The 14,168-nt window shown below is 37.9% G+C and overlaps 1 protein-coding gene across 3 annotated transcripts in view; it reads right to left on the bottom strand.

Annotated features, from left to right (window-relative positions):
• The window catches only part of RABGAP1L (RAB GTPase activating protein 1 like), a 226,017-nt gene that overhangs the window by 178,607 nt on the left and 33,242 nt on the right, over positions 1-14,168 (bottom strand). For all 3 annotated transcript variants that reach the window (XM_030226690.2, XM_050977169.1, XM_030226691.2), the window contains exon 11: positions 11,141-11,285. In XM_030226690.2, coding sequence (XP_030082550.1) covers positions 11,141-11,285 — 145 coding nt within the window. The remainder of the gene's footprint in view (positions 1-11,140; positions 11,286-14,168) is intronic.

The following is a 14,168-nucleotide window of genomic DNA, read 5'->3' as shown; positions in this document are numbered from 1 at the left end:
CCAGACCAAGTGTTCATTGGGATTCCAAGGCCTGTGCAGCTGCCCACAGTCAGCTGGACAGTCTAACTCCATATGGCAAGGCCTCATGCAAATATGGTCTTGCAGGTATTTGGCTTTTTTCCAGTTTTACATGAATAAAATTCTGATAAGAATTAAACCAGTGTAACTCCAACAACAGAAGATGCTGAGAGGCTCCAGCTTTAGTAGGAAACATGAAAAGAGCCACAGCCACAGCCCTCTTATCATCATCACAGAAACCCAGAACAATTTGCTTTGGAAGGGTCCATCCAGCCCCAACCCCCTGCCATGGGCAGGGACACCTTCCACCAGCCCAGGTTGCTCCAAACCCTGTCCAGGCTGGCCTAGAACACGTCCAGGGATGGGGCAGCCAGTCACCTTTAGGGGCTGCTGAAGCCATGGGCAATTTGGTGTTAGAGGGCTCCAAGGCTGCTCTCTCCTATGATCTGAACTCTCTCCAGAAGTTAAAATGCAACAAGAAGAACCAAAGCTACATCTGCCCCCCAAATCCCTTCAATATTCTCTTCCACACAGCTCTGTCACATCTTGTTGCTGATCTAATCTCCTGAATTCCCTCAGGTGCATTAAACACTTCAACTCCAGCTTTATGTCGACAACATAGTTCAGGTAGAAGAGGATCTTCAGCACTTATGCAATTACCCTGTTAACTCTTCATCTTTATCATTCTCACTTCAATTACAGATTTCTAATTTATATTCTTAGCAGTTGTCAAATACAAGTCATTAATAAAATATCAGTGCTTGAATTTGACAGTGAGCTGTGAGGACAAAGACAGCATATACTGTATTTCAAGGACAATTAACAGTAAAAATGTTGCCCTGAGAGAAGCATATCAGAAATCACTGTGTTTCAAAACCAACACAACATGGGTGAAAGGCTTCAGCTTGGAACCTGTTTGCACAGCTTTACAGTTCCCAAATACCAGCCCAACCTCCATTCAAATGCTTCCTCATTACAGTTAAAAATAATCCAAATAAAGTAACTACCCACCTGCATCACAAATCCACAAAAACCTTCATTTTAAATTTCCCAATCTTTTGCATGCATTCACTAGACCTAAAGATGGAAATAAGAAGATCTAAAAGCCCCAAGTTTATAATTTTAACTAATATTTTCTATCACAGTGACAGATTTCCCAGCAACCAAATGAATCAATTGTGTCCTGAGGGAAAAAATGTATGTGAAGACTCAGCTTCCCCCTTAAAATTACCGAAAATAGTGTAAAGGCCGATTTCCCCACATACCACAAAGACATGGCAATAACGAGCAAAAATAAGGAACTAAATGTTTTATATTTGTTTAATTCTCTCCTCTCCTGAATTGCACAACTGTGTCAGAGGGACCAACAATTAATGTACCCTTCTACTTCCCATGGCAAGAAAAAGAAAATTGAGGAAACCTCTGAGATGAGTCCATTTGCCATTCAGAGACACAGGGTACATGTTAATGATATTGGTATGTATTAAGAAAGTCAAGAAACCCAGCTCACATCAGGAGTTTATCACAAACCACAATTTCAGAAAGGTTTCATGCATTCAAAGTAAAGGAAGAAAATTTGGCACCAAATGCTGAAAGGAAGAGATTAGACATTCTTTGGAGAGACTGAAGGAACTCCAGCACATCTCTACAAGAGTTAATGTTGAAAACACATACAAACAAACCCTGCAGCCTGGAATGAAATCTGATAAAGATGACAAAAATCCCCCAGGAGACCAAAACGTTTCAAAATGCAGCCACGCTGAATCCTGTGAGCAACAAAGCACAGTAGCTCTTGCTGGATCCAAACCTGAGCTTGACAAGGAATACTGACATCAGCCTACAGAAACAAACCCCTGGATTTCTCACTGAGCTGGTATTCCCAGCAAAATCCTTCCAAGTTCTAAAGGAGACCAGTGTTATACAGCACATACACTCCAGTGCTTCAGCTAGAAAAGTCTCTCATCTGGAAGGCTTGGCAGTGTTTGAAATGTATTATTCAGTTATAAGTCAGAAAATCTCAGGCCTTAATTAGAAATGTCATATGCTCGCTTTCAAAAGATGCTAATGTCAAACTTCAAAATAGAACAGGGCAAAGGGAAGAGAATAAACAGCCTTACAAACCTCTACTTTGTTTCCATTCTAAAGAGTATTTCCATATTCTAACCTCTTAAAGCATTAAGGTATAAGCTAAGAAATTAAAGGTGCCATGGGAGGGATATTTAGATGTTTTTCTCTGAGTATTCTACACATTTTTCTCCACATTCCATAGCATTTATAAGACAGCAGAATTTGCCAAAGCATAATTTAATCCACCCTTACTCTGCTGGGAAAGCCACAGATCTCTTTTTCTAAATGTTTTGTGCATTTCTCCTTCCTCCTGTAATTACCATGACCTCTCAGAGCCATCAACTGGGCAATAAAACCTTGTCAGAGCAGGTGGGCAATGGAAGACATCTCAAGGGAGCAAACCTTGGGGTTGTGAATGTGTGTACACACAAACAGGCTTTAACACCAACCCCAGGGAACAGTAAGTCTCAAAGGTTTTCTGTTTTGCTTTGAATTGCATCATGATTCACAAAACTCACAAAAAGGTCATGTCTCATGAATCAATTCCCTGAATTTAGAGCCTTTTTAAAGCAAGCCTGAAGGATCACACTCCCACAGCAAGCACTGCTCTGTATGTATCAGCATGGAATAATACTTTGGGCTGGAAGAGACCTCTGGAGATCAGCCAGTCTGATCTACTCCAAGCTCTGGTTGGATCAGGTCACTCCAGGACCCGAGTGAGAGGTGTGCTGGGTTTGGCTGGGAGCACACAGGAATTTGGGAGGGGACACAGCTGGAACAGATGACCCCAACTGACCCAAGGGATGCTCCAGACCATAGGGCATCATGCTCAGCACATAGAGCAGGAAGGAAACTGTGATCTGATGCCATTCATCTTCCCAAGCCACTGTTGCACATAATGGAACCCTCACAGAAAAGAAGATTGGCAGTCTATATGGATATACATAATTTTATCAGTTCATTCCACGGATTTCACTGCTCTTTTGACTCAGCTCAAGCCTAATTTTTTCTGACCTGCAATTTATACCATTTACCTTTTTTCCTCCTAAACAATTTCAGCACATCTCATTAAAAAACCCCCCAAAACCTTAGCCTTTATTGTTTATTCTCTAGGACACTCTACCTATTTCCTCAAAGGACAAATTCTCCACACCTCTGCTCATTTCCCATTTTTCTCCTCCAGTCTGTATTTTTTTCTTGATGAGAGATGTTCAAACAAAATACTGAGGCATCCAGTGTTCAAACCAGAAGAATTAGATAGACAGTAACAAGCATAAGCAAATACCCCACAGGAAAAAAAACCACGCATAGAGGAACACAAAAGCTTGGCCTCCTTCCCATCTCTTATTTTGATAGTCCAGGGTCTCAAACAGTGGTCATGCTCAGAGGGTAACTCCAGTACCCAGAGCAGTACTAACAGGTTAGGCAAAGACTGTAAAAACACTGTGGGAAACCAACCCACAGCAAAGTCAGCACAGAGGTTCCTCTCTCATCAGGGATTAACAAACTCAACTTTGTTTATTGCTTTCCCATTTTTGGCTTGAGGAAATAAATTCTGGTGAAGGACTCACACCAACAAAAATTGGGGTATTTAATGTGCTTGAATGTCATTTTTCATCTTCCCTGTTTTACAATAAAAGTGGTTTTTTGTTTGGTTGGTTTAGGTTGCTTGTTTTTTTCAGTGGGCCGTTTTTTTTGCAACACACTTTGAAATTTACCTTTAAACAATACTCCCCTCATCCATATTTTACACCAATTATATAGCTATAGAGCAGCTTTTCTGAGTGGTTCAAGTTCTTCTTCAGGAAATTCTACTAGTTCATCTGAAATATAGCAATACCTCAGAAGTCAAACTCCTTTTTCAGTTAACAAAACCAGAAACAAGGTGGAAAACTACAGAGTTGTTTCAGAGATGCTGAGCATAGAAGTAAATAAGTGAAGTACCTCATAAAATGTATAGAAAAACATGAATAAAGCATATTTAAAAATGAATGAACAGGTGAGATTTGAGTACTGATGTGAAGGAGAAAAAAGGATATTAAATGTGTTTTAATTTAGAAGCTGTTACATGTGAAAGAAAAAGAGTAGGAGGAACCGAAAAATAATATAGCTAGAGCAGTCTGAAGGAGAAGGAAATCAGGTCTCTAAGATAGGTGGGAATAGAATTGGAATAATTCAAATATGACCAGTTTGATTTTTATGTAAGAGAAGAACAAACCTGAAGGAGGAGCTGAAGCTGGCAGCATATTATCAGAGAACAAGACAGTGTTACTGACATGGAACCTTTCCATACATACAAGATAAAAGAGGATCGTGAGAAAGGCCACAAAAGCAGCACATTTTCATTTATAAGGTAACAGGGAATTATAGAGCATGAACTGTAGTTCTGCCAGGGAGGATGAGAGTGAAACAAAGTTTAAGTCACGAAAGTCATTGTTGTATTAAATAAGGCAGATTTTCAGACATGTCCAACTTTTAGTGCATTACAAAATATTCTGATGAACACAGAAGGATTTCCAAATGCCTTCCAAGTAAGTGATTTATGAAATGACAATCCTCAGTATAGTCTCTTATTTAGAAGGAAGAGGAATAATCAGGAGCAAAAAAAATACAGATTAATGAACCTGAACAAAGACAACTTACATTGAATTCTGCTCACAAGAACTTTCTGCTTGTGTTAGTTCTGTAACTAACTTGAAAAATTAATTTGGCAACTACTGAAGTACATGTAAAGAGAGCAAAAACCAAAAATAAAGGTAAAACAGAATTTTTCACTAAAAGCAAACCAGTAATAGAAAAACCCAGTATTTTGATTTTCATTCTTTTTTATGAATTATATGATACACATTTTTCACTTAGAATCATTCAAACGAAACCTAATGCTGACCAATCACAAAATTTTGATTACCTTGCAAAAGGCTGCAGATTTAATTGCTTCTTTATGTAACAAAATCTGAATCCCAAACCCTGCATTTGATAAACACAGAGAGGGTGGCAGAGCACACAGCTGGATGACCTCTGCCGTTTCCTCACTGCACACCATAATGCACTGCTTTCACATGTTAAGGACTGTGCAAAAATCTCCCAAAATATTTGTACTTGAGAGCAATCCTGTCCTGTTGGTTGTGTGCAATGGACAGCTAAAATGATGTTTTTCTTTTTAATACAAAAAATTCTGCATTTTAAACTTTATCTTATATCCTCATATACATCCCTACCTTTAAAACCCTTTGTTCTATGTCATATACTTTCAACACAGACCCTGCATCACAGTCATATGAAGTGAGAATTATTTTTAAATGTCACAAAAATAAACCTTAACTGGGCATCCAAGCGATGATCCTCCCATAAAATTGAGCCACCATGACATCTCTAAATTTGATGTACAAATGCTTAAAGCTGAATAAAAAGTGCAGAAGAATTATTGCTTCAGTTCAGTAGTTTTGCTCCCACACAGATGACAAAGCCAACTAAATGCTGCACAGTGGAGGTAGTCTTGTAAACACAAACATGTTCCACATATACCAGGCTGTCTGATCCCTGACACCTCAGAGAACAGGCAAGGAAATAAAACTGGAGGTGTTGTCACAACTCTAGGGCAATGCATTAGTAATTTATCAATTTGTAGATTAGAATCTACTCCCATCTTTGATATAATCAATGAGAAAAAAAGAAATAGCAGTGTTAGAAACACTCAGAAGTTATGTACTGCCTGGCATTTAAGGCAGTATGCCAGGTACTTGGATTAGACAGCGCTTGCACTCACCAAATACCAGAAAGCTAATGATCAATGCTAAAAAAGAAAAGAATCTCACACTGAGGTTAAGGGAACTGTTGGTTGAAACCAGTCTTTTTAATAATCTTTATACAAAAGTGGTTAATTTTTAAATTATATGAAATGTGCAATTCTCTAAGCAGTGGCAGCTTGAGGCCACCCAAAACTTATGACTGGAAAACCTGAGAAGATCCTTTAGCAATAGGAAGTTTGAATTCCTAATAAGCCAGCAGGATTGCAAATCCTTTTTCAAACTGATTGCAGATAGACAAGGAAAGAGAACCACTAATGAATAAAGCATCCAAATTGTTCAAAATAATCTGCAATTGCTTCCAGACAAGATGAAAACACCAATTTATGCTCATTTTGTGTCTATTTTGTACCACAATCTGAAGAGATTTTATGAAAGTTATAAAAAAAGTCAAAAAGCCTGAAATCCAAAAAACAGAATTCACTATGATCCCAAAGAGTTGAAACCTACCTTTATTTGAAAATATCTTTTTCTATCATTCTGCAAAAATAAACCAAAGGCATCAACAGATTTCCCTGGAGCATTCAGGAACCACAGGCCAGAATTAGGGAATTCTCTTTTGCCTTGAACCTCACAAAAGAAATGTGAGGAACAGATTTTATCAAAGAAAAAATCCCTACCCCCAGAGTGTTCCCACACACCCTGTGCAAGTGGACACTGGGGAAGAAGAGAGGGGTAAAAGAGTTCAGGGTAAGTCACACTCCCTGAGTGTGTTCCACTTCCTGGAACAGAAAAACAACCTTAAAAACCCACAATTTTCCTTTTAATTGATAACCTTGCAATTTCATTAAATACTTCTACAACCCACAGAAGTGCTTCAAGTTTGAAACTCTTCAAATACTCACCTTTTAACACAAAGGCCATACTTGCATGAACAAATCTAAATACAACTGTAACTATCAACTGCCACCATATTAAAAATAACAAGTCCTCTGCACTCTGTATTTTTATGTTTATTTAGGAAAGTATCACATGATCACATTCCTCCTAGCAGCACAATAACAGCTGCAGATGTCAAGTGAGTGCATTTATTTTATGATTTTTAATAACACAAGTGAACTTGTAAGATGTGAAAATAATCCATTTGGGATTATTTTACAAACAGTAGAGTCCATAAAATGACATCAGGCTTGTCAGGAGTATTTTCTTTTTATTTGGATGCTATTCTTAGTAGAGTCTGTATTTTAAAACTCCTCCCTTGTAGAACTGCAGAAAGGTTTCTTGTCTGGAGATAGCTACTGACCAAATAGCCTCATGAATTTCGGATTTGTAACATATTAGTTCATTTTTATGGAGATAGCAAAAAGACTCCAAGACAGATTTAACTGATCTTCTTTAGGACCCACCAACTTTACTCGGTGTTGGATTAATTTAACAAACAGTTCCTGTCAAGTACACAAAGCTATTTTTAATTGGGATTAAAATGCAGAGTTGACTATTTCAACACTAGTCATGTAATTTTTCTCGCACAATCACCCTCATTTGTTCACATCATAACCCTTATTTTATCACTAAATACTCAGTAGTTCTATTCACTCCTAAAACATCACCTCCTCTACTCCTTTGCCTTCCTGAGTACTGAAAACAGCCTCTACCCTCCCACAACACCTGACCCACACTTTGACTTCCTCTGGCTGATCATCTCTGATCATTTAGCATTGCCCACCTCTCTCCTCCTGTACACACCTTTTTGTGTGACCAGCACAACATCCTCAGAGTTTCTGAAACTTTCATGGTTCCTTACTCTTTCATGTCTGTTTTCAATGTCAGATCCTACCATCTCCACACTGAACTTCCACACCCCTGAAGTTCATTTTTCTTTTGTCTATCTCTTTTTGTTCTTAGTGTTCAGACAGCTAACAGGAATAGGAAGATGAAAGTTTTACTTCCTTCAGTTTTTTATTTTTTCCCTTGGCAAACAAAACACAAATGGAAACAGTTCTGTTTTCCTGGAAGTCATTTGAGAATGTTCCAGAAGCACCCTACAGCTCATGTTCAGAAGCTTCTTTTTGGTAGGCAAGACACCTATTACCTGAATTACCTTTTACCCCTTTCAGGTTATCTGCTAAACATTCTGTGCTTCCTCTGCAGCCAACTCACAGGTGGGAACAAGAGCTCCTAACCAGATAGTACAGAAAACTTCAACAGCAAAAGTAGCTTTAACTCAGTAACCATCAGCTTAAAGACTATTTTCTGGTTTGAACAGAACTTCTCCTGCTTACAGTCATCCTTAACCTTCCAACTTTATCCTGACTCCAGAAGAAACTCGAATGGAGTTATCTAGTGTTCTTCTGAAATGTTACATATCATTAAAAAAAAATTCAAATATAAGAGCCAAAGCAAGGTCATCATTTCACAGAGAGTCTGAGCTGCTAAAAGCAGCCAACCTATTCATCCCTTTCTCCCTTTGTTATTTATTCCTGAGACTATATCCTCCTTTAAATGCTTCTGCTGGAAAGCTATTTCCCCCAACCCTTAAGCTCCCAAGTGCAGCCAGCCACTTCATCCTCTGCAGAACACTACTACAATAAAATGCTCTCTGAGCTTTGCAGTATTCACACCATCAGTTCTGGGCATGCTCTCACCTTCCTTAATGCTCTAGAAAGGAGAAAAAGGAGTTCAACCAACTGTGCTCTGCACCTGCTTACGAGGTTCTACTTAAGGCTAACAGTGACCTTTTCTGCATATTAACAAAAGCTGATACTCATATCTATTTTATCTGAAATCTTTCCAGAAATGGTAAGTATTTCCTCATTATACATTTGAATCTCTTAAAAATTATATTTAGAGTTTAATAGAAAGCTTTTCATTAAGGAGCGCACTTTACATTTTAGGTTTTGACAAGATATTATTAGATTTTTTTTTAAAACTATCACCTCTAAAGCAAGGGACCATAAGTGATTGGATTGCCAGAAATATCTATTACAATATTAGTAATTAAAAAACAAAAGGGAGGTTAAAATATCTCTAAGTAACAACTGCACAACCTTAGCAAAGGTCTTCATTTTTTATATAGCTATTCACATGAAAAATCAAGCTAAAATGTGAAAAAATATTAAAAGCTAAGAATGCTATTTAGAGAGTATATGAGCTCCATTTTCTACAAGCAATTGCCAAAAGATACTAGGCCTAACTTTAGTATAGTGATTATTTAAAATCATTATTGGCAGGTACCATGTCTGGCCTTTCATTAAAACAAAAAGAAAAGAATATTGGAAAATGCCTTCTTTTCATGACCATCTTTATTCATATACTCATGGCACAAGACATCCCATTGAGCTGTGTGCATGCAGAGTACACAGAAATCAGATACAGTGCATTCTTATACCAGAAAAATGCAATGTATAGAGCTTTTGAAATCAATTAAGAATATTCTGTGGGCATAGAAGGAAAAAGTAAAAAAAAAATTAAAAAGGAGAAAAGTAAAAAGAACCTATATAGCCAGGTAGCTATCACACTTAACATTAAAAAAGAAAAAGCCTTCTTCCAAGGCCAAGACAAGACATTGTAAACTCAAGGGGTTTTTTTCCATCATCATAATTAGTACCCTGAAAAGAAAAAGAAAAAAAAATGAAGAGATTTATTTAGAAAAACTGCAAATGACTCATTGAACCTGCATATCCTCCAGGATAAAGAACTTCTCAGCACAGAACTCTAAATGTGGTTTCCATGAGAACAGAGGCACATCATATTTTTAATGTCTTCTCTGAGGAAGTAATCTACATTTAAAATATGGAAACTAGCATTAGAGAACTAAACCAAAGTTAAACTTAGGTTCCTACCCCAGTGGAATACTTGTTCTCTGTAATAAGACAAAGCCTCTGTAATAGTACCAAGAGAACAGTATCCATGTTATTCCTAATTGTGCTGCATTCACCACATTCTGGAACAGCTGCATCCTTCCCAATAACTGCCATATTGAAAAAAATTGTTCAATTATTTAAACTCTACCCTATCAAACAAGTCTCAGAAATCAATTTGGCTCTAGAGCTCACACATCCAGCAAGGAAAAACACCAACAGCTGAATTACACTAGACTGATCCACAAGTTCCAAAGGCCAAATCTGAACTAATTCTTGCTAAAAACAGCAAAGCAATCCCAAACACCAATGAAACAGATGATACCCTTTGGAGAAAACAGCATTTTTACTCTTCAGAAGTAGCACCTGATACTAAAGAGGGGACTGACATTGCTGATCTGTGCCCATTCCCCTCCCTTTCAGGAATCAGATCAAAGTTCAAAGAGCACCTGACTGTGGGGTTTTTGCAAGCTTGGTGTCACCTGGCATAAGTGGGTTCAGCTTGTGAGAATAACCATGCCTGCCTGCCCCAGCCTCTGTTAATCCCAGGGTTCTGACTCATATTGCACAAGCTAAAACCCAACACTTAGCAATAACTAAGAATCAAGGAAGAAATTTTCCATGGTAGTGAGTGAGACTTTTTACAGTATTGACAGAACAGTGGCAGAGATCTGAAGAACAGCTTGGTAAAACAATCACAATTCCTGGTAGGTCAGACATGCAGATCAAAAATGGCACAGGGAAAGCCTATTCTGAATGCTATGGGCTAATCCTCAGAGCACAAAGAGAAAACAGGAGGTCAAGGGCCTTCAAACAAACAACAAAACAAAAAATTCCATCCACCAGGAGGAAAAAAATCCCAAACCATCAGTGGGAAATATGCTGAGGTATGTTAGCTTTGGAAGGGGCAGGCAAATACACTGGGTCCATGAACTGCAGCAATCCCCAACTCAACTAGGAGATATTTTAATAAACCCTAGATAGAAGTGAGGGAAACTAAATCACAAGTTAAGCAGACAGTTAGGGGATGAGGAAATTCCCCATGTGAGCTAGTCTGGGATTTTTTTTGTTTTCTTTAAAAACAGGCATTTAAAATCTGCCATTTTCAAAGCCTAACTTCATGCTGTCCTCTTCAGCAGCACAGCACATTCAAACCAAATGACTTCTGACCAGAAGAAAACCCCTTTGAAAAGCATTTTCTAGCCTGCTGGCAGAGCACAGCTGCCTCAGCAATGCATTTGGAAGCACACAAAGATGGACACACATCATCTGCTGCTGCTATTGGAAGACACCCAAACAATGGCTTGGTAAAAATATTATTACTTCTAATAGAAAAAAAAGGTGATCTTTTTGTCCAAAGCAGTGTATTAAGAATTACTTGAGTAAATTAACAGCAGAAATATAATAGTATACTATCCATGGAAACTGTAAGTGCTGATTTATCCTTACCTTCTTCTGCTTCATCCTCCTGGGATGACATAGGCCCTCCTCCACTTGTTGGGGTGACTAATTCTTCCTCTCTGGCAGATTCTCTTTGCAGGCTGACAACTTCATAAATTGCATCTCCAGCACTTGTGTGGCTTTTTCCTTCAGACTAAAGCAAAATATGGGTATGTATTAGGTTGAAAAATAAGGCTAAACAATAGTTTGGTCAGGATTGCCTCAGATTTCTTTGCTTGGCAAAAACAGATGGCAGTATCTGACAGGTCTGTTTCTCTCAGTTTTACAGGTAGAAAATATCAATAAAACTGCACTATTTCCAAAGCTGCCTCTTAACAACCATTTTCAGTATTGTTCAGAATAATGATTAAAAAAACTTGCCAATTTAAACAGCTATAATGAGATTAAGTCAAAGAGAAATCTCAGCTAAAGAAAAGAAGAGAGAACAAAGAGGAAAGAGTAAGAGTTACTCCACTTACTGAAGTAAGCGAAACAGGAACTGAATGCCTGAAGGGGAAAATATAATGCTAAGAGGTTTTTTGTAGGTAAAGAGGATACTACAGAAAATACAAAACCTCACCCTTTTGAAAAGCCTTAAATTGTGAAAAGCTCTTTTTATTCCTTTACTCACTAAAAAAACAAGGAAAATGTATCTTTCTTCAGCAGAACACAATTTAAAATACACTCCTTCCAAGGAGAAATGTAATGGAACCCCATGGCAGGGGGTCTGGAGCTAGACGATCTTGAAGGTCCCTGTGAATCCATACCACCTCACAATTCTCTGACTTATGAAAAAGAAGACAGTTAACTACAGTTTAAACAGTTGTAAGTTTTAAAATAAAAGGAGAATTTGTTTTTCCTTTGAGTTACAGTTATGAACACAGTTATTTTTCAGTGACATGCAGTGATTACTATATTTTTAGAGAATTGTATATAACTGCAAACTAATGATGGTATTAAATGAAGCAACCCAAAATGTTGTGCTATTTTTTTCTCTGTGCATCTTGTCTAATCCATTAAAGTAAGATAATTATTGGAACATACTAAAATCAAATTAACCATGAAAAATAACACAGTTTCAGTTAGAGTACCCTCAATTCATTTGGAAAAACAAAAATGATAAATTTGAAAGGCTCCACAATACCTGCACTGGAGATATACACAAACTACTGACCAACACTTGCAATTTCAACCAGCTGGTGAAATTATGCAGATGAGCAGCTAAAACAGGGACTGCTTGGACTGACACAATACAAGTTATTTTTTAGTGAGAAACCTTTCCTCATTTATTTTAGGTTAATAATGGAGACCCACTTCTCTTAAAGCAGAGGCTCCAATTATCAGCCAGTTTGCTGACTGAATTTCTCAGTTTAATGAACTTTGGGGTGCAAGCATGAATAGCCTGAATTTTGTAAAAATTAAGCAGGGGAACATTAGAGCTGTTATCCCTGTTTTATTCTCACATAACACCATTATTGAGTAATTGCAAAGTACTTGGGTAAATCAATCAAGTATTGATAGCACTAATGTTATTAAGCTATTAATAACTTTATTATGGGTATCTGTAGCTTTTATTTTTGAGAGAGTAAGGCATGAGATAATTTTAACATACAGAAAAACCCACAGTATCACAAGTCTTCAGTTCCTTGCACATGTTCTGGTTAACTGCAAGACCCACCCATATAAAATGTAAAAAATTTGATTATTGGTTTTCTCTGAAGCACAAAACCACCATTACAAGGACCATGTTCTAACAATAAAAATGTGCATGAGCAATACAGTAAGATAGCTAGAAAGAACAATTCTAAATGACACCTTAACCTGCATTTCTGTCAGCTTTTAGCATTCTTTATACCTGAACACACCTTACCCGTCTCACTTCAGACTATTAAATGTGCCTGAATCTTTCCTCAGAAGGGTTATAACTTTTCTACAATGTACTTAATGCTCAACTGCTTTCCCAAGAAGCTCTCAAATGGCTGATCCCACTACCAGAGTTATTTCCCAAGGAGTAACAGTGCCCTGAGGTACAGGATCTCTCAAAGGTGTTAATAGGAACAGCTACTGCAGGGCAAACTGTCCAACTGAGAATTGGTGAAATAAAGACTTGATACAAGTCACCCAAAGAGATCCTGGCAAACACAATCAGGACTTCATCTTGCAGAAGGATCACTAGGACTAAAAATAGCCCTTTTTCAAAGATCTGCACAACAGACTCTGAATTTTGCAGCAGGAAGAAATGCACGTGTTTCTTCAGGGAAGAGAGGCATGTGTATGTTTGTCACATTTTAAGGGGTGAGAAAAAGAAAGCACCCATATTACTTAATTAAAAATGGTACAGTTGCAAGTGATTTAAAAGGCAAGCTGAACTGACAAAAGATAAGCATCTAAGAGCTGAGAACAGAATACTTTTAAATGTATTTTCTTTAATGTCAAAAGGCAGATATTCTTATTTGCATGTAACAGTTAGCTTTCTCAGATTTCCTTCAATTCCAAGATGCTATGCTAATCTCTAGAAGAAATATAGAAACAACACTGCTTGAGATTTATTTACTCCCCAAGTGTTAAACACAGCAGCAATTTTTCCATATAACATCAACACAGCTTGGTTTTCTCAGACCTATTGCTGTGCCCCACAAAAAGATGGCAACTCTAACAGTCCCCTTAGGCTCAGCAAAATTAAATCACTGCTCTTTGGTTCCACTAGACAAAGATCATGCACCACTGTTCCAATGCCCACAGTACAACTGGCCTCTGCTCTTTTTGAGCCAATACCAAGACAAAAGTCCTTGGAGAAAGCAGGTGAGCAGGGGCACAGGAGGATGCAGCTGCACATCATTCCACAGTGAACGGGCAGATGTACTGTTATATGTACCTCAGCCAATGCCAAACCCAGAAGGGACTTGAGCTACCCTCATAGCAGGCCCACTCTCTTACACCTCAGCAACAGGTTCCTTTGTCTTTAACATTCTTACAGCCATCTGCCCTCAAATTGTAAATGTCAGCAGCCCTTGGATTTTACAATGAACAATTACAG

The sequence above is a fragment of the Serinus canaria genome, chromosome 8 (assembly GCF_022539315.1).
Source record: "Serinus canaria isolate serCan28SL12 chromosome 8, serCan2020, whole genome shotgun sequence".
In the NCBI taxonomy this organism is placed as follows: domain Eukaryota; kingdom Metazoa; phylum Chordata; class Aves; order Passeriformes; family Fringillidae; genus Serinus; species Serinus canaria.
Note: the sequence above shows the minus strand (reverse complement) of the source record. Positions and strands in the feature narration are given on the sequence as shown.